The sequence below is a fragment of the Sarcophilus harrisii genome, chromosome 2, assembly GCF_902635505.1.
Source record: "Sarcophilus harrisii chromosome 2, mSarHar1.11, whole genome shotgun sequence".
NCBI lineage: Eukaryota > Metazoa > Chordata > Mammalia > Dasyuromorphia > Dasyuridae > Sarcophilus > Sarcophilus harrisii.
Genome location: NC_045427.1, coordinates 651,423,620 through 651,448,542, shown reverse-complemented (window position 1 = coordinate 651,448,542; position 24,923 = coordinate 651,423,620). Strand labels below are relative to the sequence as shown.

The 24,923-nt window shown below is 56.9% G+C and overlaps 1 protein-coding gene across 1 annotated transcript; it reads left to right on the top strand.

Moving 5' to 3' along the window:
* The first annotated feature begins 9,463 nt into the window (after nt 1–9,463).
* LOC116421042 (collagen alpha-1(I) chain-like) lies at nt 9,464–18,129 on the top strand. The gene is made up of 6 exons (XM_031949386.1): nt 9,464–9,481; nt 10,980–11,462; nt 11,845–12,152; nt 12,656–13,309; nt 16,934–17,477; nt 17,758–18,129. The coding sequence occupies exons 1-6, from the start codon at nt 9,464–9,466 to the stop codon at nt 18,127–18,129; spliced, it is 2,379 nt and encodes a 792-aa protein (XP_031805246.1).
* Nucleotides 18,130–24,923: the final 6,794 nt, after the last annotated feature.

Below are 24,923 nucleotides of genomic sequence, written 5' to 3'. Positions count from 1 at the left end.
CTTCTCCCAGGCTGCTCTGCAAGGCCAGAAAGGGGGCAATGACACGGCAAGAGTTATTTCAAATACTTTCCAGTCTGTCGTGGTTAAAAAAAAATGTTTTAGCCGAAACATTTTTCTTAGAAATCACCTCCATGTCATCTTGAAAATTCCCCCGGGAGCAATGACCCAAAGGGGGAACTTCCGACCCATGGAGAGTTTGTTGAAAATGAGGGAGATTGGGGGATTCTGGGGCCTCCAAGCATCGGCCAAGCAGGCCCCTCTCGGGGAGGAAGCATGGGAGATCCCATGCCCACCTCTCGGCGCCCTCCCTGCCTTTCCAGCACGGATCAGGTGCTACTGCCCACGGGAAACCTTTCCCCATCTCCCCCCGGCCCCCTCCCTGTGAAATCACTCTATTAATTTCTCTCTGTGTGTGCTGGGAACCAGAGGGTCAGAAGCATTGGAAAGGATCTCAGATGCTTTCACGTCCGACCCACTCTCCCATTTACAGATGATGAAACGGAGGTTAAATAACTTGGGATCTGGGGTCAGATCATCTGGGCCCATTCTAATCTTGATGCTCCCTGTGTGACTGGGCAGAGACTTTGCCACAGAGCAAAGGAAGGACTCCCAACAGATGCACAAGCCGCAGGGGAAAAGCTCTGGGTCCGGCTGCGTGTGTCCGGCTCAGCGCCGTCCCACGCATGTGTCTGGGCTGAACCGAATCCCGGGGAACCGTTCGGAGCATCTCCAAGGGGCCGAGCTTCCAGGCCTGGATTGAGTGCGTCCCTCCAAAGCCTCACAGCCGCCTGCTAAGCTCCCTCGCTCCAGTGTCTCCTTTTGCCACCGAGGGCTGGCAGCCAGTTTCTCTGCCCCGAGGGAGGCTGGGACTTTATGTCAGGATCAGAAACCCCTGCGGATCAGCGGGACCTGCCAGAGGGGCCACTCTGCTGGAACCGGGCCCGGAACCCAGAACCACCTCCATGAAACCGGATGAATAATGGATTCTGGAGCCAGAGGTCTGGGTTTGAGTCCCAACTCAACCACTCATTGCCTTGTAGACTTGGTCACAACTTTATCTCTCTAGGTCTCAGTCTCCCCTTCTGTAAAGTAAGGTGGATGGATGGAAGGAAGGAAGGAAGGAAGGAAGGAGGGAGGGAGGGAGAGAGGGAGAGAAGGGAGGGAGAGAGAGAAGGAAGGAAGGGAGGGAGAGAGGGAGGGAGGAAAGGAGGGAGGGAGGGAGGGAGGAAGGAAAGAAGGAAGGAAGGAGGGAGGGAAGGGAGAGAGAGAGGGAGGGAGATAAGGGAGGGAGGATGGATGGAAGGAAGGAAGGATAGAAGGATGGATGGAAGAAAGAGAGGGAGGGAGGGGGAGCAGAAGTGAGCAAAAGAACAGGGAAAGATGGAGAGAGAAAGAACCAGAGTGAGAGAGAGGAAGGGCGGGGGGAGACAGAGACAGAGACAGACAGAGACAGAGAGACTGGGGGGAAGGGGAGGGCAGAGAGAGGAGGGATTTAAAAGATTTCCAGGCAATCATGTGTCCCAACCCCGCCCACATGGGTTAAGGCAAGCCAACAAGTCTCACATCTGAGGTCAGGAAATAATTTCACAAGCACCAAGTGAAGGAAGTGGTGGCCTGACAGCAGCAGCTTGCCTGAGAAAGATCTGTAGGCGTCAGTGGACCACAAGGTCAATATCAACCAACAGTGTGAAAAAGCTCCCCAAACCCCAATGGTTCTTTCAAGTCCCTGAGAAAAGCGGGGACCCGGGCGCGGGGAGGGGCTGTTCCCGGCCTCTGCCCCTGCGGACCCTCCCCGGAGAGCCTGTTCAGTTCCTGCTCCACGTTGGGGAGGGCCCTGCAGCATGTGAGAAGGGGACAGGGACCGGAGGGGGCAGCGGGCCTCGGTACGGGGCCCGCACATGGAAGGGCCCCATCTGTTCTGGGCCCCAACGGAGAGAACAGAGAGCAAAGAGCCCGAGTTCTGGAGGGGCAGGTGTGGGGACGAGCCTCCTAAGGCCTCCCCGAGGGGAGCGGGCGGCTCCATCCCCGGAGGTTTCACCGAGAGGCCGGGAAGGCTTGGGGCCCCTTCGGGGCGGCCAGGAGTCTCCCCCTGACCCCGCCCAGGATCAGAATGGGGGGTTAGGGGTTGGGACCCCTGCCCGGGAGAGGCCCCCGGAGGGAACCCTGGGGGGGCCCGGGGAGAAGGGGGTCAGGCCGGATCTGAGGCCCTGGCAGGACGTCCAGGAGGAAGTTGGCGGGGATTTGGGCGCGGTCCAAAAAGAGGAGGCGGGCTCTGGGGAGGGGGAGGCTGGGTCATTTTCCAAAAAAGCAGCCGTTTGGGAATTTTTGTTTCACTGGAAATTCTTCCCAGTGGTTTTTCAGAATATGAAGTTGCTGAATAAAAACGATGAGAAACCAAAGTTCGTCTCATGTGTGTGTGTGAGAGAGACAGAGGCAGGAGAGAGAAAGGGAGAGAGACAGAGAGAGACAGAGAGACAGAGAGAGAGAGAGAGAGACAGAGAGAGAGAGACAGACACAGAGAGAGACAGAGACAGAGAGAGAGAGAAGAGACAGAGACAGAAGAGACAAGAGAGAGACAGAGAGACAGAGAGAAGAAAGAAAGGAGACAACAGAGAAGGAAGACAGAGAGAGAGAGAAGGAGACAGAGACAGAGAAGAGAAGAGAGACAGAGAGAAGAGAGAGAGAGAGACAGGGGAAGAGAGGAGACAAGACAGAGAGAGAGGAAGAGAGAGAAGGACAGAGAAGAGAAGAGGAGAAGAGAAGAGACAGAGAGACAAGAGAGAGAGACAGAAACAAGAGAGACAGAGACAGAGACAGAGAGAGAGAGAGAGACAGAGACAGAGAGAGAGACAGAGACAGAGAGACAGAGAGAGAGAGACAGAGAGAGACAGAGAGAGACAGAGAGAGGGAGGGAGGGAGAGAAACTGTGAGCCACTTCCAGGTCCTGGATTTAGAGCCAGGAAAGACCCTGGAGCCCGGAGCCCAAAGGCTCCCAAGAGAGGGAAGCGCAGCCAGAGCGCCAGGAAGTGAGGCCAGCGCTGGAGTCGGGAGCCTCGCACTCTGGCCGTTCTCGGGGCCTCCGGGCCGGAGGAGGGTCCGAGGCACAGGCCCATGTCCCACTTCAGGGGATGGGGGGGGGGGGCAGAGGGAGCAGAAGAGGGCCGCCCTCCCTGCCCCTGGCCAGGGGCCCGGCCCCTCCCGGGGAGCTTGGGGCCCCTCCCCACTGGGCCCCCCCCCCAGGACCACCGGCCCCGCCCACGCCCGGGCTCCAGCGCCCCGGGACCCGTCCCAGACCCCCGGATGCCTTGGCCCCGCCCCCGGGTCCCGGGCCCTCGGGGCCTGGTTCTGTCCCCTTCCACCTGGTGCTGAAGAGATGGCGGCCCGTGAGGGGCCGCTGGGGGCGGCCGGGGGGGGAGCGGCCGGAGGGTTCCCGACCCTTCCCGGTTTGACCCCTTTCCCTTCCCTTCGGGCGTCCCCCTGTTTCTTCCCGCTGGGATTCCCCCCAGGGCCGCACTGCGGCCTGTCCCCGAAGCCCAGCTCGGAAGCCGCCGCCTCCAGGAAGCCTTCCCGACTCCCCGCGGCCGCTGTCCTCCCGCACCGACCCTTAAGCCCCGGGAGGGGCCGGCCGGAGGGGGGGGGGGGGCGGGGCCCGGGCCTGGCGTCCCTGGGGGCCCTCGGGCTTTCCCTCCCTTGCAACGCTGTCCATTTTACCTCCCCAGCGGGGAGGCGGGGGGTTCCCTTTAACCCCACTTGACAGACGGGGAAACCGAGGCCAGCAGATGTCCCGAGCCCGGGGGTCGCGCGGCTGGGATGGGCCGGGCTGGCTTTCCACGCCCCCCTGGCCCCTGGGGCCCCCTGCCTCCCCGGGCCCGGGCTCCCCCTGGGAAGGGGCCCCGCCTCCCTTAAACAGCGGAGGCCCCGGGGGGGGGGCGGGGACGGGACAAGGGGCCAGGGGCCGCCCCGGACTGCGGAGGGCGCCAGGGGGACGGGCCCCTGCCCCCTGCGGGCCCTGGCCAGGGGAAAACCGATTTGGGTGACCGACAAGCGGGAGGGGAGGGGGAGGGGCTGGGGCGGCCAGAGGATGGGAGGCCGCTGCCGCCCGCGGCCCCCAGGCAGCTCTTGCTCCGGCTCCCTCTTACGCGGGACGCGCCCCCCCTCCCCCGCCCCGCGCAGGCCTCGGAAGCTGTGAAACCCGGCCCGACCGCCCCGGGGCGTCCCGACGTCACTCCCGGCCGCGCTTGGGGCGCTGCATTTCCCGGGCCGGGCCGACGGGCAGCGAGCGGCCGAGAGCCGGCGGGAGACTTCGCGCCTCGCGGGGGAGGGGCCGCGGGGGCCTGCGGGGGGAGGCGGCCTGCGGGGGGGAGTTGGGGAGGGGGCGGGTAGGGGGCGGGTTCTCCCGCCCCCGCCCCGCCCCACCAGAAGCTCCCCAGGGAAAGGCGGTCGGCCCCGCTCTGCATCCCCGCAAGGAAGAAGGGGGTCTCCCTCCTCTGCGGCCTCCCCCTCGGACCCTCAGCCGGCCCTCTCACCCCGCCAAGTCCCCAGGGGCCGCAGCTTTGCCGGGCCTGGGGGGGGGGGCTCCATAGTCTCCCGTAAGCCCCCCGGGGGCCCCCAGTTCGCAGAGCCGGTGCGCGGAGCTACGCGGCTAAAGGCCGGCCCCCGCGCGCCCTCCTCGCGCCAGCCCGTTGGGGAGAGGCTGCCGCGGGCTCGGCCCCGGGCCCCCCGGGCTTCCCTCAGCTAGAGAGGGAGCTGGTGAGGAAGCGGGCCCGGAGGCCCCGCCCCGCCTTCCTCGGCCCCCAAGCCCTGCCCGGCTCCTAACCTGGCTAAAGCCCTGGGCCCGGAACCCTCCGCGGTCCGCCCCCGGGGCCCTCGCTACCAAAACGCTTCTAGAACCGACGGAGGCGTTGGATCCCCGCGGGGGGGAGAGGGCGCCCGAGGGCGAGGGCATCTCGGGGAGCGCCGGTTCGAGCCTGCGAGTCACAGCCCAGGAAGCCCAAGCGATTCGCCCCAGGTGGCACAGCCAGTCCCTGGCCCGGGCAGGGTTTGGCCCCGGGGCCTCGGCCGCCACAGGGACCGAGTCTACAGCAGGACCCGCCTGCCTCATTCAGAGAAGGCCGCAGGTCCCACGGACGTGAGGCGGCAAAGCCCGGCCCCGAGCCCGAGCCGCCGCCTCGGACCGGCGCCTGCTGCTCTCCGGGATGCTGATGCTCTCTCTTCCCATCATGCTTGGCGCCCGGAGGACCGTCTCGGCGGCCTGCAGATTCTGCGGCCCCTGAGACCCCGGAGAAGCCGCCCGATGAAAGGGTTCTGGAAGCCGTAGGGGAGAGTCCGCCAAGCAGCTAGGGGCCTCCCACAGTGTAATGGCTGGCGGCTGCGGGACCACAGGGCAGGGCCGAGAAGATTCTTGCTCAGGTGCCGACACGAGGATGGACTGGAAGGCTCCTTTCCCCTCGGAGAGTCTGCGATTCCCTGCTTCTTTCTAGTGCTCTTTGGAGGTGGTTCCTGGTGTTGTTTTTTTAATGTGTCCCAATCCTCCGGGGCTGCTTTGATGCCCATCCTTTTCTCATTGCTTCCTAATGCCCAAGGAGAAGGAGCAACAGCATTTGGTTCTTAGGAGCTACATTCTCCTGGCAGTTAAACTAACTATGCAGGAGAAATGTAGAGGAGCTCAAGATGGCCCCAGTTGTGGTATCTCAGGCCCAAGGTGAACGGTGGGCCATGGTTCTCCAAACGACTCCTGAGAGAGGCCCCTGGCTCGGGGGCCTAGAATTAGTCCATCCACCGGCATTTATCAAATACCAACTACAGGCTCCACACCGGACATACAAACCCAAAAATGAACAGTTTTTGAGGGAGAATCTGGTGTGGACTCTCTTGAAATTAAGCCCAGTTGCTCCACATGATCCTCATTTGACACAATCTTATCCATTTCCAAATTCTACAATCCCGTGGCCATAAGGGTAGGACTACATGGTCTCTGAAATCTTTTCTAGCTCTAAATCCTGTGCACCTAAAAATTTAGGGACTCGGCAAGTGATGCCGGAGGAAGATGAACTGGTTTTGGCCCTTGTCTGGCCCATCTTACACTAGAATATTCACTCACATATGAAGCAAGGCTAACAATTAAAACTTTAAAAAAAAAAAAAAAAAAAAGTAGCTTCAGGTTTCCCTCTATCAACCCAAAGACATTTGGCTCCGGAGCCCCGAGAGATTCTGGGTACCTGCCAACGAGAAAAATGCCTGTGAACTGCTCTTTCCCCAGTTAAAAATAACCTTAATGTCAACATAAAAGGTGTCTGAATCGGGTTACATGTTAATAGCGGTGGGGAGGGCAGGGCCGCCCTGCAGCTGCACCCGGGACCCTGTGCCCACATCAGCATCCCTTCCTACCTGGGCCAGTGCTCTTTCCCGAGGCTCACAAGAAGCACTTTGAAAAGAAGTTGGGAAATCATACACTCCCCATTTCCTGGCAGTAAATTAAGCCAGTCTTTAAAACATTCCAGAGCTGGTCACTTGCCAGTCCCAGTACCCAGACACCTGCAGTGGGCTGAGCTTTCAAGGTTGGGAGTTAAAGCATTGTAACATCATTAATCATGGTGAAAATACCTCCCCCCCCCCCAACCTGAGTTCATGATGAACAAATGCAGCTTTTTCCACTTACCAAAAAGAAAAAAATCCAACAACAAAACACAAAAAAATTGTGACAATCTCCCCGATTGCTCCTATCTAGAGAGAAAAGTTCATTTCTGGGTGAATGGCTTCTCTCGCTTCCCTCTCCTACAACATCTCCTCCTACATGGGGCTCTCTCTGGAGCTTCAGATTAGGGAGGATGTCCACAAAACTGAATAGACTCAGATCTCAAAGCACAAAACAAATCTTTTTATTTTCAAAAGATATGTATGGATAATTTGACATTAACCCTTCCATAGCCTTGTATTTCAGCCTTGTATTCTCCTCCTTCCCCTCCACCCCCTCCTTTAAATGCCAAGCAATCCAATATATGTTAAACATGTTAAAATATATGTTAAATCCAATATGTATAAACATGTTATACAATTCTCTTGCTGCACAAGAGGAATCAAATCAAAAAAAGAAAGTAAATGAGTAAGAAAACAAAATGCAAACGAACAACAACAAAAAAGCGAGAATGCTATGTGCACAGAACAAATCTTTAGAATGCATTGACTTCTCAACAGAAATTTCTCCAAGGAAGTGAACTTATGGACGAAAGGACTTGGAATCAGGAGAAGTAGGTTCACATTTCACCACTCATTGGCTGTGTTACCTTGGGTACCTATTTCCTCAATTGTAAAATGGAGATAATAATCCTTGAAGAGTTGTTGTAAGGATCAGATAATAAAAATATCTGTGAAGTGCTTTGCAGCCCTACTTTTCCAACCTTCAATTTTATTAAACTCTCCTTTGATTTTCAAGATTTTTAATGTGATATTTAATTGGGGATTTTTAATTTCTTCTTCCACCTATTTATTTGTAGGTCCAATTCACTGTTTTGCTATTTTATTGATATAAGCATTTAGAGACAGAAAATTTCCCCTATGTACTTTTTTGGCTGTATCCCTTACATTTCATTATATTATTCTCTTTGATGAAAATATTGATCATTTCTATTATTTGTTATCCAATCACCTTAGATTATTTAGTTTCCAATTAATTTTTAATCTATTCTCATGGCCCTTTATTATGTAGCATTTTTTATTGCAACATGGTCCGAAAAGGATGCATTTCCTATTTCTGCCTTTCTACATCTGATCAGGAGGTTTTATGCCCTCATCCGTGGTCCCCAGGACCCTCTCCATGGCTTGGTAAAGCATCTGTGAAAAGTTCTATGTGTATTTTTTGGTAGACTTTTGTTTTTCCTTTCAAAGAGGCTGCCTTTTAGTGGGTGTGGGAGCAGTCCCCTATTTTGGACCAATGTGGGAAAGTCGAGACCCATTTCTTGTTCGGGGCCCAACACCATTAACCCTTCTGCTCCCCACCACCAGCAAGGTGGGAATCTCCTTGGGTTATGTTGACCCATTGGGACTGGACCAAGAAAAGGCCAGTGAGTCAGAACTGCCTGTGGGAAAGAATGCCAGGTCAGAACCAGACTTCTCCACCTTCCAGACCTTGTATTTCCCGCCTCGGTTGGCTAGAAAGTTCCCCGTTTAACAGACTCATTTACAACTTGTCTTGAGCTGCCAAATCTTTGCCCAGTAGACTCTATTCCCCTGCCCTGCTCGCGGTGGATGGTCCACAGTCTCCTCTGTTGAGAGAATCCATTAGTCTCGGTCTGGGCCAAAGTCTGGACCCCCCAAGCACAAATGATCTCCCCACTGCTCACTAGCCACATTTGGCAACTGGCAGGGACAGCGTGGGGGGTCCCGTCGCGAGAGCAGGGGCTGGGGGCTCCGTTTACGAGATCGAGCCTGAGTTCTTGCCAGAGAAAGGCTGAAACAGCAAAGTTTTATGGTCCCCAGAGAGGGAGGGCAGCTGGTGGCAGGAGGAGAGCGCAAGCCCCGGGAGGGCAGACTTGTTTTTTGTGGGAGGCTTTCTGAGAGCGGGTCAGACCCACGGCTTTGTGGTTCGAGGAGCCACCCCAGGGAAACTGCTGCCTGGGCCTGTTCAGGGATTTGAACTCTAGATCTGTCAGCGGTTACAGGGAGACTTTGGGCAGGCCATGTAACGGCCTTGTCTGTTGAATGAGGAGGCTGAACTAGTGGCTTTGGAGAGTGCTTCCTGCTCCGGGGCTGAGCTCCTGTGACCCCAGGGCTTCTGGATCCAGAATCAGCTCCTTAACCACCAGTTTTATGGTACACACTTGGGAAAAGTTTGTTGGGTTAACCTGGACTTGGAACCAAGGGACCTAGAACTGAAACTTGACTCAGCTTGACCCACAATCCTGTTGTTGCAGAGTTTCCGGCTGGGTTGGGCCTGGGCCTTCCACAACTCAGGGAGCCCCTAGAAGGATGGAACCGATGGGAGTGAAAGGAACATGGCGGCAGAATTGTGATGGAGGAGCTGCTTTTTTGTTCCATCGAGGAAATGTTCTTGCCTCCGCCGCTGTCCTCCTCTCCACCCTCCCCCTCCCCAGCTGGCCCCTACCTCCATGCCGCCCCACACACAGAAGGGAGAAGAGCAGGATCATTTCCTGGGGCATCTCGCTGCTCCAGCTCACGGTTCTGGGGACATGGAGGTCGCTCGGTACCTGAAGATCCTGGAGATGAAAGTTCTCCCTCCACTTTTCATCCCCACCAGAGGCGGCCATGGCGACCACAAACAGATGCTGAGCTTGGCCCGGCTCCCTGGAGGAGCCGCATCTGCTTGGACCCCTCCCAAATCTCCCGCTCGGCTGCGGGACTAGCTCGGGAAAGATGGGGGGATCGCTGTGGGCGGCCCTGGATGGGAGGGGGTGCAGCAGGATTGTCCAGCTCTGGGCCGGCTCCCCTTCTGGCTTTCCCTGGGCTCATGGCGTACACCGTGCTGGTGAGATCTAAGCCTCATGAGCGTTTCTAATTCCCCTCCCCAGTGGCGGGCATGGCCAGGGTGAAGGGCAGACAGTGATGGAGGCCCTGACATCCCCGAAGGCGGCTCCCCCGGAGCCCGGGCCCCAGGAGGCCAGCAGCTTTGGGGGACTCGGGCCGCAGGGTTTAGATGGAAACTGGGCCCCAGCAGATGATGGTTCCTGTGGGGAGACTAAGGCAGCATCCGCCACAAGTAGCTTGGACGCTCCATGCTGAGGGGCTTGAGCTCAGAAGTGGGATGGGGCTCGGCCTTTCCCAAGTCCCCTGTGGGGATGCTGGAGAGCCCCATCCCTCGAAAAGTGAAAGCGTGGCAGCCCCTGTGAGGCTCTATCAGGAACGCCCCGAGCCGGCAGGGGCCAGGGACCCGGCAGAGAGAGTAAGGAACTCATCCCTGCCCCTGAGCCCCGAAGGGAAGAACCCGGTCGGAAGGGAGTCATCCCTGGCCTCCAGGGATTAAGTTCTCAGGTGCAGGGAGAGGGGCCCAGATGTGCCCAGATGTGCCCAGATAACAGCTACAAATCACTCAGCCAAGGGGGCTGCCTAGGGGCGCCTAGCCTGGGGAAGAGGAGCAGGGAGGGCCTCCTGAAGCTAGAAGTTCCAAGAGGAAGAAGTGAAGAAAGGGGCCGGAAAACAAAACCCCAGGGATAAGGTGCCAGGCGGCCGGGAAACTCCTCCGCCCCCTGAGGAAGGGGCCCCGGGAAGGAGGGATGCGAAAGTGGGCCGTCCTCCCGCGGAGAGGTAGCCAGGGATGGGAGCAGGCAGCGCTCGGGTGCAGACACTAAAACCATTTCTCCTCGTACGGAAAGATGCTCCAAGTCATTATTGCTCAGAGAGTGCACATCAAGACAACTCTGATACCTCTCCACCGAGGGGGCGGCGGCGGGGGAGGGGCGGCGGCGGGGGAGGGGCAGGGAGGGGGCTCTCGGGCTCTGCTTTCTCGTCCCCTCCCCAGACGCACCCGCCCCCGCGTGCCCGGTGCTCCGTCCCTGAGACACGGGCCCCAGGCGCGAGCCCATTTCCCGGGCCGGCAGCTGAGGCTGAGAGGGGACGGCTCCGGCCCGGCGGGGCGGGATTCGAACCTCTCCTCCTCCAGCGGGGCTGCAGCCTCCCCGGAAACCCTCGGGGGCCGCCCGGCCGGGGGGGGGGGGGGGGGGGGGGGGCCGGGGCCGCAAAAGGCGCCTTTCCCCCCGGGAGGCGCTTGGCAAACGCCGCCGGCGCCGCCGAACAAGAGGAAGCTCGGCGTAGTGGATGGAGTGCGGGGCTCGGAGTCTGGGGCCCGCGTTCCAGCCCCGCCCCGGCCCCTCCCCGCCGGAGCCTCGGTCTCCCCGTCCGTGCCCGGGGCGCGGCCTGCAGCCCCGAAGCAGCGCGGGGAGCGGGCGCCCGCCGGCCCCCAGCAGGGAGGGCAGGATTAGAACCCAGGCCCTCTGCGCCCAGACCCAGGTTTGGCTCCACTGCACCAGGCTGCCTCGGGAGCAGACGCGGCCGCCGGCGAGCAAAGCCTCTGCTCCCGCCTGGGCTTCCGGCGCCTGGCGGGGGGGTCGCTGCGGAGCCGCGTGCGCGCGGAGGAGGCGGCGCCGCGGCGGGGCCCGGATGCCCGGAGCCCCGGGAGCCCCGGATGCTGGGGAGCCCCGGACGCTGGGGAGCCTCGGACGCTCGGGAGCCTCGGACCTCGGGGGCCCGGCCTGGGAGCCTCGGACGCTCGGGGGCCCCGGATGCTCGGGAGCCTCGGACCCTCGGGGGCCCGGCCTGGGAGCCTCGGACGCTCGGGGGCCCCGGATGCCCGGGAGCCCCGGGAGCCTCGGACGCTGGGGAGCCCCGGACCCTCGGGGGCCCGGCCTGGGAGCCTCGGACCCTGGGGAGCCCCGGACCCTCGGGGGCCCCGGCCGCCGGTCTCTCCTCCAGCGGCTGCTCTCAGGAAGGCGTCCCTTGCAGCCCGCAAAATGGCGCGGGCTGGGTCTGGGGTCCCGACTCCCCTCCCCCGCCCCCCCCCCGATCTGCGGCCAAGCCCCGGGGCCGGAAGGGGAGGGGGAGGGGACGGGAGTGTCCGCGCGGCCCCGGAACCGGGTCTGGTTGTCGCCGCTCGCCCCGGGAGGGGCGGCTCCTCCCTCCAGGCCCGACCGCCTCCCGGATGCTCCGCCAGAGACCCCGGAGGGGGGAGGGGAGGGGAGGGGAGGGGGGCGCCCAGAAGCCTCTTACAGCCGCACCGGCGGCTCCTGCCCCGCCCCCGCCCCGCCCCCGGCTGCGGACAGCGCCACAGCACTTTTTTTTTTTTGCAACATGACTTGTCTGTAAATGTTGTGCGTGACGTCACCTGGGCCTTCTCAGTGGGGGAGGGGGATCGAGGGAGAGAATCTGGAACTCGAAGTTTTACAAACCAACGGGCCTTACACGTGCCCGGGAGATAAGAGTACTCGCTCTCAGAGGCGCGCCCGCTGCGGTGACTCTGCCTCCGCAGGCCGGACACCCCAGCCCCTTGGCAGGAGCCTCACGCTGGGCCGCCCTCCGGCCAGCGACGCCCGGGACGGCCCCGCCTGCAGGGGCGGCGTGACGGGGCAGCCGGAAGGCCCTCACCCGGACCCTCGCCTGCCCCCACCACAGACCTCCCGGTTGTCCCCCGGAGCCCACCGACCCCTGTGACCCTTCTCACTCGCGCGTTGCCCAGCCCTCCTCTGCCTTCCTTAATTGCGCGGCAGGCTTCCCGCTCCCCCCGCCCTTCCCCCGCGCTCTCCTGCATATTCCACGGCGGTGCCGCCTGTGCCCAGAGGCGTCCGCAGGTCTCTGAGACGCCCCGGCGGGAGCTGCCGGCGCTAGAAGCGGGAGACCCCTGTGCCCCTCCCCCGGCCTCTAGGGAGGGGCTCCCGCTCAGGGCCTGGGGCCTGCGCGCCTCCGTTTCCCCGCGTGTGAGTGAGGGTCTGACTCGGGGTCTCTCCGGCCTCCACCCACGTGCGCGCGACGCGGGGAAGTGGCCCAAGTAAGGGACACAAGGGGAAGGAGAGCGCGCTGGCGCTCGGGCCCCGCCCCCGCGCGCCAGGCGCTCAGCAGAGCGGCCTTTCCTTCTGGTGCCAGGGCCCCCTCCTGGTCTGGGCCGCCGCAGGCCGGGCCGTCTGCCTCCGTGCCGCGGCCCTTCCGTTTCCAGGCCCAGGAAAGAGCAGGAAGCGGCAGGGGGAGGGGAGGCCCGCGTGAAAATCTGGGCTCCCGGGGCTCCGGCTCTGGCCACGAGCCACGCGGGCATCCCAGCTGCCGCCTCCCTGCCCGGCCCGGCCCTCCCCCGCCTGGGCAGGGGCAGCGAGGGTTCCTTCTCCGGGCCGGCATCCAGGGCCGGCACGCAGGAGACGCTCGGGGCCCCATGGGGAACCCACGGCCTCCTCCAAGTCTCCAGCCAGCCCGCTCGGCAGTCACGGCCCCCTCCCCAAATATCCCCGTGCGGGCTCTTCCTGCCCCCCAGCTGGCATCTATCTGGGCGCCCAACCAAAGGCAAGCTTCCTGAGGGGGCTTTCTCCTCCCGTGCCAGGGCCCAAGTAACTGCCAGCCAGGAGCAGCTGCAGCTGCCCGAGGGAGCTCCCACACCGGGAGCTCTCAGCCCCAAAGGAGTCACAGGCCAGGGAGCAGTGAGGCATTCTGGGTGCACTCAGGCTCCCGTGGCCCCCTCCGCCCCGGGAGTCCCCAAGCATTTACTGAGCATCCGACAGAGCCAGGGAGGGAAGATCCGAGGGCACGGGGCAGGAGGGCACAGAGGGCACCCCCAACCCAAGGACACTCAGGGCCTTGTGAGATGCAACCTCTGTAGAAGGTGAGCTTCTAGGGCAGGGCTGCTTCCTTGTTCTATGCGGTCTAGCACAGTGCCCAACACACAGTAGGTGCTTCAGCAGTGTTAGAAGGTAAGCTCCTTGAGGGCAGAGACTGTCTCTCTTTGGGGCTCCAGGCCCCACATCCAGTAGGTGTTTTATTTAAATGACCGGCGGCCGGGGCATTTGAGTAGGACTTCAGTGGACGGGTAAGAATTCGTCTGGGGATACCCCGGGCAGCGGCTTCCAGAATCCAGAGCCAGACCAGCCCCCCCAGAGCCCATCTGCCCCAACCCTCCTCTTTTAACCCCAGAGGAAACTGAGGCAGACGTCTCTGTAGGAGACCCGGGATTGGAGTCCGGGCCCGCGAACTGGTTTTTCCCTGCGGCATCCACCAGAAAGGGTGAGGGCAGGGAGGGAGATGGACGCGGAAGTGAGTCAGGGTGAGTAAGCAGGGGCGGGCCCAGGGGTGCGTGGACTGGGGTTCAGAGAGTAGAGAGAAAGACAGATGGGGAGGGAAGAGGGCGTCCCCAAGCCAGGGAAAATCCCAATCCCTCTTAGAGTAACATCCGGCTCCGTAACGGGCCAAAAATGGCTTCCAGAAGGTTCCAAGGGCATCTGGAACTGCCACCAGAAGACCTGGGATCAAATCTCAGCTCTGCGTGACTTTGAGACAATCACTTCCTTTTTCTGAGCCTCAGTTTCCCTTCCTGTCAAATGTGGGCATTGGACGGGATCCTCTGCGGGTACCTAGGACACGTTTCAGATGGAGATAACAAAGGGCTTCTCACCTCTGCTCCCTACCTGAGACCTTTCAGCCCATTGCAAGCCCAGTCTCCTCCACGGGCCTTCCCCAGTCTCAGAGATCCCTCCCTCTCCGGGGCTCAGCCCTTGCACTTCTCGTTTAAGAGCTGGAAGGGCCAGATGGTCTTATTTTACAGATGAGGAAACTGAGGCATAAAAGGCGAGATGGCAGTCAGAACTTGAACTTGGCACCCGAGGCCAAAAGCAGCAAGCATCCTCCCACCATCGCACCGTGCTTCTGTCACTTCCCTGTATTTGCAAACCGTGAAAGGGCCTGGCCCGACCACCCCCAGCTTCCTTCTGATGACTCTCGTCCCAGGGTACTCCCGGTCCAGAGAGCGGGACTCCGGCCCTTTCTCCAAGCCGGCGAGCGGCCCTGGCCGCGGGGGCTCTGGGGCCCTCCCAGGCGGAGCTCGGGCCGCCGGAAGCCTGGCCCGGCCCCACGTGGAAGGCCCGGCCTGCTCTGGGCCATTTTTGGGCCCAGGGAGGCTCCACTCTGATGTCCTGGAGTCAGAGTCAGACAATAAACAAGCCTTCCCCAGTCCCCGTTTGTTTACTTTTGGTAAAATGCAAGTTCCTGTTGGAAAGCCAAGGGGCAGCAAGGCCCTCTGGGAGCACAGGGACCGAGTCTCCCCACCACCGCAAAGAGGGCTTCCCGCCCCTTCCAAAGCCCCAGTTTTAAGAATGGGGACGTCTCAGCAAAGTCAAATCAAGTGTTAGAAAGATCCCAAGCGGGATCTGGGCTCCCTGTGGCTGGTTCCGAGAGCAAGACAAACGAGCTGAGGGGCAGCGCGGCTCTGCGCTGGGGGCCTGGGGGGCTCCCATGGGCGCACAGTCTCCCCTCGGGGGCCTTGGGCATCTGGGAGAAGGCTGGGGTTTCAGTGGTGCAGAAAGCCCGCGACGGGCAGTTTCCCACAGTTGGTCTTAGCCATGGCCCGGGGGGAAGGGACCAGAGCCGGACTCTGGGGTCACAAAGGCTTCCTGATGCCACCGGGCCTGATTCTCAGAGGCTGGGCCCCAAGCTCTTCCCCCCACCCAGCCCTGGCGCCAACAGTGGGGATGGGGAGGACAGAGGTGCATGTGGGGGGGTCCACCTCCCAAGCCTTACGGATCCCCCAAAAGAGGCAGGTGCTATGTTCCCAACACTGTGCACAGCCTGGAGCTAAAAAGCCAAAGGAGAGGAAGAAAAAGACAACAAAGATGAAGAAGACAGAGATGGAGGAGGAAGAGGAGAAAAGAGGGAAGGAGAAAAAGGGAGAAAGGAGGAGGAGGAGGAGAAAGATAAGGAAGAAAAGGAGGAAAAGGAGGAGAGAAAGGAGAAAAAAGGAGAAAGGAAGAGAAGGAGCAGAGGAAAAAGGAGGAAAAGGAGGAGGAGGAGAAAGAGGAGAAAGAGAAAGAAGAAGAGGGAGAGGAAGAAGTAGAAAAAGAAGCATGGCCATAGAAATATATAGTGTATTTAATTCAGGGGAGGAGAAACATGATTAATGTAGGGGCTGACCATATCACTGTCCTCCAGAAACCTCTCTGGCTCCCTATTGTTTCCAGAACACGGTGGCATTCTTCTCCTCATCCTTAATTCTGATGGTGAACTTGACCTTGACCCTAACCAGAGAGTGATCTGCCTGCCCTCTGAGAGCCGATCATGAACTGACTGACACCAGAACAAGTCCCCTTCTCTGCTGCGACCGAGGGGCTTTGTTCTGGGTCCTGCTGCGGCGCCCTGGTGTCCGGCTCCTCCGGTCGTCATCGCTTTAGCCCTCGGAGCCGTGTCCCCCTTCGTGAGACTTAAAAGCTCACGGCCCTTGGGGCTGCCCCTTTCGGCACACGTGGGAGCGCTGACCGCCTCCCCACGCGGCCCCTGGGTGACAGTGCAGCCCGGGCACCTCTTCTGGCTGGTCCCAGCAGGGCTGAACGAGGCCTGGTCTCTGGCCCTTTGTCTCTGGCCCTCCCACCCACACGGGCCCTTCACAAATGTTGGCAGTCTCTGAAGAGCCAAAAGGCTTTACGAGGGGCTTCCGGCCCAGTCCGGCTCATAGGTCAGACCCGCGGAAGATGGAATAGTGACGTCCGGCAGCGGGAGGCCCAGAGAGAGCGGCTGGAGCTCGGGAGAGGGAGAGCCAAGCGGGGGCTGGGGCAGGCAGGGGCCCCCCGGGGAGGGAGCCTTCCAAGGGGGTCCTCGAACGATGCGATTTTCCTTTCTTTCTTTTAGCTAACACGTGTACATCCATTTTCAACATTTGCATCTGAATCATGTTGGGGGGGAAAAATGAGAACACCCAACTCCTGGGCTTCAAGTCCCTCATCTGTAACCAGGCAGGGATGGACTCCCGGATGTTACTGGCTCTAAATACGGCTATTTTGCAACGGGATGGATGGGTTTTGCCTTCATAGCTGTCGTTCATCTCCCAGAATCCTCCACTGTAACATGAGAAAACACAATAGACATCAGAGATCAGCTGACAATGCAGACACCATTATTCTCCCATAGTCCCCCACCTCTTTTCTTTTTTTTTTTTGCTGAGGCACTTGGGGTTGTGACTCACCCAGGGTCCCACAGCCAGGATGTGTTAAGTGTCTGAGGCCAGATTTGAACTCAGGTCCTCCTGACTTCAGGGCACTGCACCATCTAGCTGCCCCTCCCTTAAACCCATCCATCCCAATGCAAAACAGACGTATATACATTTGGAGCTCCAGGGGTCCCCAGGGCTCCCCAAACCCGACGCTCAGACCCCCGTCCCTCCCTAGAGGTGGCTCCTATCCCTCCTGCCCGCCCCATTCCTTGGGAGCCATTTCCCCCGTAGAGATCCCTCCTTGAGGTTTTCCAGAGCTCCGGAGCCGCCGTCCAGGCCCAGCCGCCAGCTCTCATTGTTTGGAGGCCCCGAGCAGCTGTTTAAACAGGCCGGACCATATCAAAGCCGCTGGAACGAACTTCCTGCTTCCCGGGACTTCAAAGTGGTCTGTGAACGTCGTCAACCGGCCTGCTCTAGAGAGGCTGACCTAATGCTGGGGGCAAAAGCTGCACTTTTGCCTGAGAGATGCCCCCTCCCTCCCCTGGGCCCCTCAGGGCCTCCAGGGACTCGCGGGAGGCAGGAAGGCCGGACCGTGGCCCCCCTCCCAAAGACAGAGATCTCAACCACAGCAGCCTCCCGCTGGGCCCTGCCTGACCAGGAGCACGGGTTAAGTTTGGGGGACCTCAGAGGCTGCGCAGCCCAGGCCATGGTGCAGAGGCAGGGGGACAGGAGACCGGCTCCTCCTGACCCCCAGCTGGTGCCCTGTGCCCCATCCATGTGCCATGTCCCCGGGCCCTGTCCGTGTGTCTTGTCCCTGTGCCCCATCCCCATGCCCTGTCCCTGTGCCACCTCCATGGCTGTGAGGGGGAGCAGATATCGGTTTTTCAGAAAGATGCTCTGCCATGAGCTGGCACTGACTGGGCTCCTCCTGCTTGGACCCAGAGGGAGAAATAAGAGCAGCAGACAAAGGCAAGGGGGGGAGATTTCGGGCTGAGAGAAGGATAGGTTCCCACCTGGCAAAGCTGCCCTCCCACAGAGGCCCGTCAGCAGAGGCCCATTAAGGGAGGCCCGTCGGCGGAGGCCAGGGATCTTACAGAAAAGATTCTCGCTGGGTCTGTGTCGGCCATCCCCCTTCCCAGGTTGCCACAGTTCTGGCATCCCCATCCCATTATTTCAAACAGGAACGAGAGGCCCGGCCACCATCGGGCATGGAGGTGGAGGCCATCATGGGCCTTCTGGAGCTCACCAAGAACTCCTTCTCTGATGAGCCCCGGATGCTCCTCCAGCCCCTGCTTGGAGCCTCCAGTGAAGGGGACTTCCTAGTCTTACCTGAGGGGCCAAGTGGAAGCGGCCCCTCCCCCCCGGGGCAGCCCCCCTCCGCTTCCACCCCCCTGCTTGAAACAACCCCAGAGCTCTTAACGTCCCTGGAGAACACACTCTCCGATCCCCTCCCCTTGGGAGCTCTCCGGGGGCAGCCCTTGCTTTTCCTGAACCTCGGGTCCTCCAAATGAAATCTGCCCAGTGACAACACTCCCTTATTAAGCACTTACTGTGTGCCGGGCACTCCGCACACTCCCTTATTAGGCACTTACTGTGTGCCAGGCGCTCTGCACACTCCCTTATTAGGCACTTACTGTGTGCCGGGCGCTCCGCACACTCCCTTATTAGGCACTTATTGTGTGCGGGGCACTTCACCATGTTCTGGGGACACAAAGAATGACAAGAACCAGTCCTTACCCTCGAAGGCTCACATGCTGGTGCAGGAGACAGCGAGCACAAGCGATCCACAAGACAAGGAGGATGGTTGCAGAGAGTAAGAAGTAGCCCTTGAGGAGAGGAGAGAGTGAGGGGCTGGAAAGGCAGGAAAGGTCTGGTCCCAGGCTCTGAACCTTCCTTCCGCCTTGATGAAGGCTCATGGGATCGGCGCCGAGGGGCCCGTCCGCCACGTATCTATATAGTAACTTTGCAGATGGCAGAGGGGGCCGCGCATCTAGGAAGTTACTCTTGCTTTTAAATCCAAACAGCCACATGGCCCTTTTTCAACTTCCCCTTATTCCATTCAGCCCAAGACACGTTGGACCAAGTGTCCATCATCCCACATGTTGACCAGAGGGCAGCTGCCATTTGCAACCCACTCTGAAGCTTGCAGGCCCTTGTAAGGGGTCCCCCCGCCTGCTCTGGGAGGTCTAGGAGGACCAGTGCTTTAAGCCTTCCGTGTGACCATGGAGAACCTTGCAGGTGGGGAGGGAACGGGAGCGAGTCTCTGGCCATAATGACTCAGGGTTAATACTCGGTGGGGATAAAACGCCTGCTAATTGGCCCCAGACCCGCAAGGAGCCATAACTGAAGTTGCTGAGCTTGAACTAAGTGTGCATCTGGAAGAGAGATCTCTCCTTCCTCACTCTCTCTCCTCAGTGGCCAAGAAGGAGGAGGAAGACAGACAGGTTGGGCCGGTCCTTTAGCCTGGTGGGGAAGGGATGTCTCTGACCCACCCGTGGCGACTGGAATAAGTGGTCACTTCTGGGTCGGTTTGTTTGTTTTTAGGTTTTTTCCCTAATATTAAGTGAGCAAAAATCCTGAAATGGAGGTACCCGAGAGACTGGAATCCCATTGGATGTTCCCCTAATGGTTAGAACCAAATTGTGGCCTCCCTACACCGTCCGGGGGCATTTGTGGCTCATGAGTGCAGAGGCCGCCTGGGCTAAGGGGAGACGGCGGCCTGGTTTAGCAGCAAGTTGGCCCCATGAGCGGAGGAGGAACTTTGTACGCCCCAAAACAAGTTTTATAAGGCCCCACAAAGGGAAAAGCCAGAAGTTATGCTACTTATTGTCTCTACCACTGTACTCTCTCTCGGACTTTGGGAATATTATTGGGAAGATAAGGCAGGAGAACAGGAAATCCCTTTTCTAAAAGCTAATCGAGGCCTGCTGGCTGGTTGCTAATGAGGGAACACGGTGATGGGGACTCGGACTTCTCGGTGACCTTTGATCTGATCCCCCGTTAGGGAGGCGCAGATCACAAGGCCCAGGGCAGCATGAGGAGCCAGAAGTCCGTCCGGTTCTTGGCAAGGATCCCTGTGGTGGGATTCTGGGCCGACACACGTGCTTTGTCTCTCCCCGACACCTGCAGTAGGTTTCCTTCCCGGGCATCTGTGAGCGTGGCCAGTCGGTCTCTTCTCTGATGGCTGAAAAGGCCTTTTCTGTGGGTTTCCCACGGAGCAGTGGCAGCTCCCGCGCTTGGGGCCTCCCTTCCAGCGGCCGCGGGAACCCAGGAGAAGAGTCCGATGCTTTCCCTCATCTCCCTGAAACGGCTGCCTCTGGAGACCCCTCCCCACCCCCGAGTTGTCCTGAACTGTCCCCAAAGCAGACGCCGGCTGCACTGCTGGGCTTTGTTTCATGGGATTTTGTTCCCCTCAGAAATATCCTCGCCACCAAAAATAGCACATTTTCCATTCCAAGGAACGCGCAGCATCCATGGGAATTGGGACAGGGCTCCTCGCCTGCCCAGAGGCGGCCTGCCAAAGGCCCCCGCTCACCCTCGGCCAGTTTGCAGAAGCCAGGCCCGAGGGGGCCCCGGGAGCAGGACGGAAGGGCCGGGCGGGGCTTTCTGCCGAAGACCATGAGCCGGGGGAGGCCTCGAGGAACAGGGAACACGGACACCCCCCCATCGGGGACGAAGAAACCCTTCCCTCCTCACTCTTTCCCCTGAATTTTCCCTCGGTCTGAATGATTTCCAGCAGGGCAAAGTTCGCAGCCTCTCTTCCAGTGGGCATGGGAGGGTGCTCCCAGGGCAGCCCCGGTGTCTCAGAGCCACCACGGCAGAATTCATCCGGGATGTAATGAGCGGTGGCTCCTCCTCAGGCCGTGTCCTCAGGCCGTGGAGTCCCTTCCTCCAGGCTCACTCCAGACAAAGCGTCCCCTCCGGTGTTCCTCCTGGCAGGCGGGCACTGTCCCACTTCCGCGCCTTTGCCCAGGCCGGGCTCCCCATGTCCCGAACACGCTTCCTCTTAAATTCTGGTTTTCCCAGATGTGTCCCAATCCTCTTTTCAGCAAAGTGACAGGGCTGGCGAGCGGGGCCAGAATATTCCACCAGGAATAACGGCAGAGCCCAGTGGTTGGAGCTTCACGAGTTTGGGACTGGGAGGAATGGGGGGACGGGGAGAGACAGACCCAGAGAGAACCTTTATTAAGTGCTCGCTCCGTCAGGGCTCCTGAGTGCTGGGATACGACTCTCTCGCCCTCAAGAAGCTTGGAGACCACCGCCTAAAAGGGGCCTGGAAAGCTGGGAATGGGGACAGCGCAGGGACAAGGCTGCCCGGAGAGCTCCGGACAGCGGGCACCTTCCCCGGCTCGGGCGCCCAGGCAGGGGGACTGACCCCCGGGGCATCAGAGGGAGGCTGGAAGTCAGCAGAGAAGTAAGCGTGGATGTCCCTGGGCACTGGGCCAGAGCAGAGGGAGCTCCCACCCAAGGGGGGCAGAGGGCTCCACAAACGTGGGGCTCGTGAGGCCGGAGAAGAGGGAGTCGGGCAGAGCGCTCTGAAGCGGGGGCCCAGAAAGACCGGGGCTGCCGGAGAGCTCCCGGCTGTGCTGCTGCCCAGGGCCAGAAGGGCTCCCGCAGGGAGCAGGAGGAGGGGCACACGTAGAAAATCCCCAGTTCCCGAGGAAGAGCCACGGGAACACTGAGAAGCCTCGGGAGCCGGGCCCCTCTGCATGGAGCCTCGGGACACCCCAGGAGCAGGGGCTACGGGCTCATTGTCCCTTAGGGAGGGAGGTGGGGCCTTCTGTATCTCCCCCCGCTGTCCCGCCGCCTCGCCCCCCCACGGCAGAAATATCCCTCCTGCCCACGTTCCCGCGGCTGTCCAAGGACGCTTCTCAGGACAAAGATTCTATTTAAGTAGAGCAGGGACAAGGAGGGAAGGTGGCCAGTGGAAAGACTGGTGGGCTTGTCAGAGGCCGTGGCTGCATCTGCCCCCCAGGGGTCTCACCAGTCACTTACCTCTTATCTGAACCCCAAGGTTCCTCACAACTCCTTATTCTGGGCTCCTCCGACCCTAAGATGATGAACTAAATCGTGGTCTCAGGAGGAGCTCGTGGGAGTCAAGATCACTGAATGAAAGCTGTTAACTTGGGGGCGAGACTTGGGACTGTGGCACAATGGCGGAGCCGCAAAGGAGAATTCCAATTTGACAGACATTTATTAAACACCTACTGTGTGCAGGGCACTACGCTCCACACGGAGGCAATGCCAAGTTTGGTAAGTTTGGGGCTCCTCCCTGCCTCTCCCACCACCCCCGGCAGCATCCTTTCCTCAAAGCTCCCTCCAGCCAAAGTCATCACCCAACCAGACCTTGTTGGCTGCTCATCTCCTCCTGCCCCTTCCTCCATGTTGAAGGAGCAGCCGGCTTTCCAAATGGGCTGAAGCTCCAGGAACAGGAGCCTTCCACCAGGAACTAACCAATTAATGATCAATTAATCAATTAATTAAACATAAAACATAAATCTTGAGAATAAAAGAAACTGTTAATGAAACTGAAAGCCAAAAATAAATATGGGAGCAGGGAGCTGTTTTTAAAAATACATTATATACAATAATAGACAAGCCATTAGCTAATTTCATTTTTGAAAAGCAAAAAAATCAAAAATGAAAACAATTCACAACCAATGAAGAGTAAATGAAAGAAATTATTAAAAACTATTGTCTAAGTCCATCCATTTCCAATTATGTGCCAATATAATTGATAAACTAAATGATATGAATTAATACTTACAAATTTACAAAATGCCCAGATTAACAAAACAAGAAATAGAATCTCAGAAAAAGAATTTGTGCCATAAGTGACCTCTTAAAGGAAAAATCCTTAGCATCTGATGGATTCACAAGTAAACTGTTAAACATTTAAAGAACGATTAATTCCAGGAACACAAAACCTGATTTTAAAAAAGGGACCCTACAAAATTTCATCTGTGATGCAAATTGTCTTGATACCTAAATCAAGGAAAATCAAACCAGAGAAATTAGACTGATGAATATCAGTTTAAAAAATATAAAATAAAATTTCAAAAACCAAATTGCAGCAACATATGACAAAAATAGCAAATTATGACCAAGTTAATTTTATATCAGGAATACAGGGCTGGTTCAGTATGAGGAAAACTAAGAATATAACTGACTATACTAATAATGAAAAAAATCACATTATAAACAGAGGCAGAAAAAGCTTCTGACAAGATACAACATCCATCAGTGCTTTCAAAAAATAGAAAGTATGGGAGTAATTGGGTCTTTTGTTAATATGATGGATGATATCCAGCTAGAGCCAAGAGCCTGAATAGCAAGTATAGAATTTTCCAATAAGCACTGGGACAAAACAAGGGTGTCTATTATCACCATTGCTATTTGATATAGCACTAGAAAAGGAAGATGTAGCAATAAGACAAGAAAAGGGTTGAAATAAGTAGAGACAAAGAAGAAACAAAATAAGCATTGCCTTTTGCAGATGATTTGATAGTTTTCTTAGACAATCCTACTCAACTTAAAATTAATTAAAACAAGAACATTGTACTTTCAGGCTATAAAGTAAACTGACAAAAATCATCTACATAATAGACAATTTTCAGATGAAGAAATTAAAGCCATTCCTAGTCACATGAAAAAATGATCTAACTCACTAGTGATTAGAAAAATGTAAATTAAGACAATCCTCTCACATCTCTCAGATTGACTGAGATGATAGGAATAGATAATGATAAATTGTGGAGGGGATGTGGGAAAACTAGAACACTAATACATTGTTAGTGGAGTTGTGAAATGATCCAACCATACTGGAGACCAATTTGGAACTATGCCCAAAGGGCTATCAAACTGCATCCCCTTTGATCCGGTAGTCACACCACTGTTAGCTGTATCCCAAAGAAATCATAAAAAAGGGAAAAGAACCCACATGTGCAAAAAGATTTGTAGCAGCCCTTTTTGTAGTGTTAAGGAACTGGAAACTGAGCCCATCATTTAGAGAATGGCTGAATAAATTATGGTATATGAATGTTATGGAATATTATGGTTCTATAAGAAATGATCAGGAGGATGATTTCAGAGAGGCCTGGAGAGACTGACAGGAACTGATGCTGAGTGAAATGAGCAGGACCAAGAGAACATGGTGCACAACAACAAGATTGTGTGACGATCGATTCTGATGGACGTGGCTCTTTTCAACAATGAGGCAATTCAAGGTAATTCCAATAGACTTTTGAAGGAAAGAGCCATCTGCATGGAGAAAGAGAACTATGCAGATTGAATACGGATCACAGCTTAGTATTTTCACCTTTTTTTCTTTGCTTTTTTCTTCCTCATTTTTTCTCCTTTTGGTTTGATTTTTCTTGTCAACATAACAAATATGGAAATATGTTTAAAGGGATTGAACACATTTAACCTATATGAGATTGCTTATTGTCTTGGGGAGGCAGGAGGTAAGAGAGGAAGGGAGAAAAATTTAGAACACAAAGTTTTACAAAAATGAATGCTGAAATTCGCACTCTTTGTGTTATTGTTTGTTTGCATTTTTGTTTTTCTTCCTAGGTTTTTTTATCTTCTTTCTAAATCCGATTTTTCTTGTGCAACAAGATAGTTGTATAAATAAGTATACATATGGTGTATTTAAGATCTATTTTAACATGTTTAACATGTATGGGACTACCTGCTATCTAGGGGAGGGGGTGGGAGGAAGGAGGGGAAAAGTTGGAACAGAAGTATTTGCAAGGGTCAATGTTGAAAAATTACCCATGAATGTTTTGTCAATAAAAATCTATAATAATAAAAAAAATGCTGCAAACTATTTTTACACGTATTCGGAAAAATAAAAGACTAGTGTGGACTAGTCCAACCATTCTGGAAAGCAGTTTGGACCTAGGCCCAAAAAGCTATTAGACCGTACATACCCTGCGATCCAGTGATACGGATACTAGATTTATATACCAGAGAGAGGAAAAGGACTTGCATATACAAAAATATTTATAGCAGTTCTTTCATGGTCTCCAGCGGAACAAGTTGAAGTATATGAATGTGATGGGAGATTCTTATGCTTTAAAAAATGAAAGTAGATTTCCCTGATAAAATTAGTTCAGAATTTAACGTCTTTTTGTAAGTTTAGAAATGACATATATTCATTCTATGCTGCTTGTCATGGACATGTATTTATTTGCTATTTTTGAATTCTTTTTTGGTGAGAATATTTTGGCTTTTTTCCACACACACATTAAAAATTTTAGACTCTTATTTTTCTCTTATTTTCCTTTTTTTTCCCCTTTTGGCA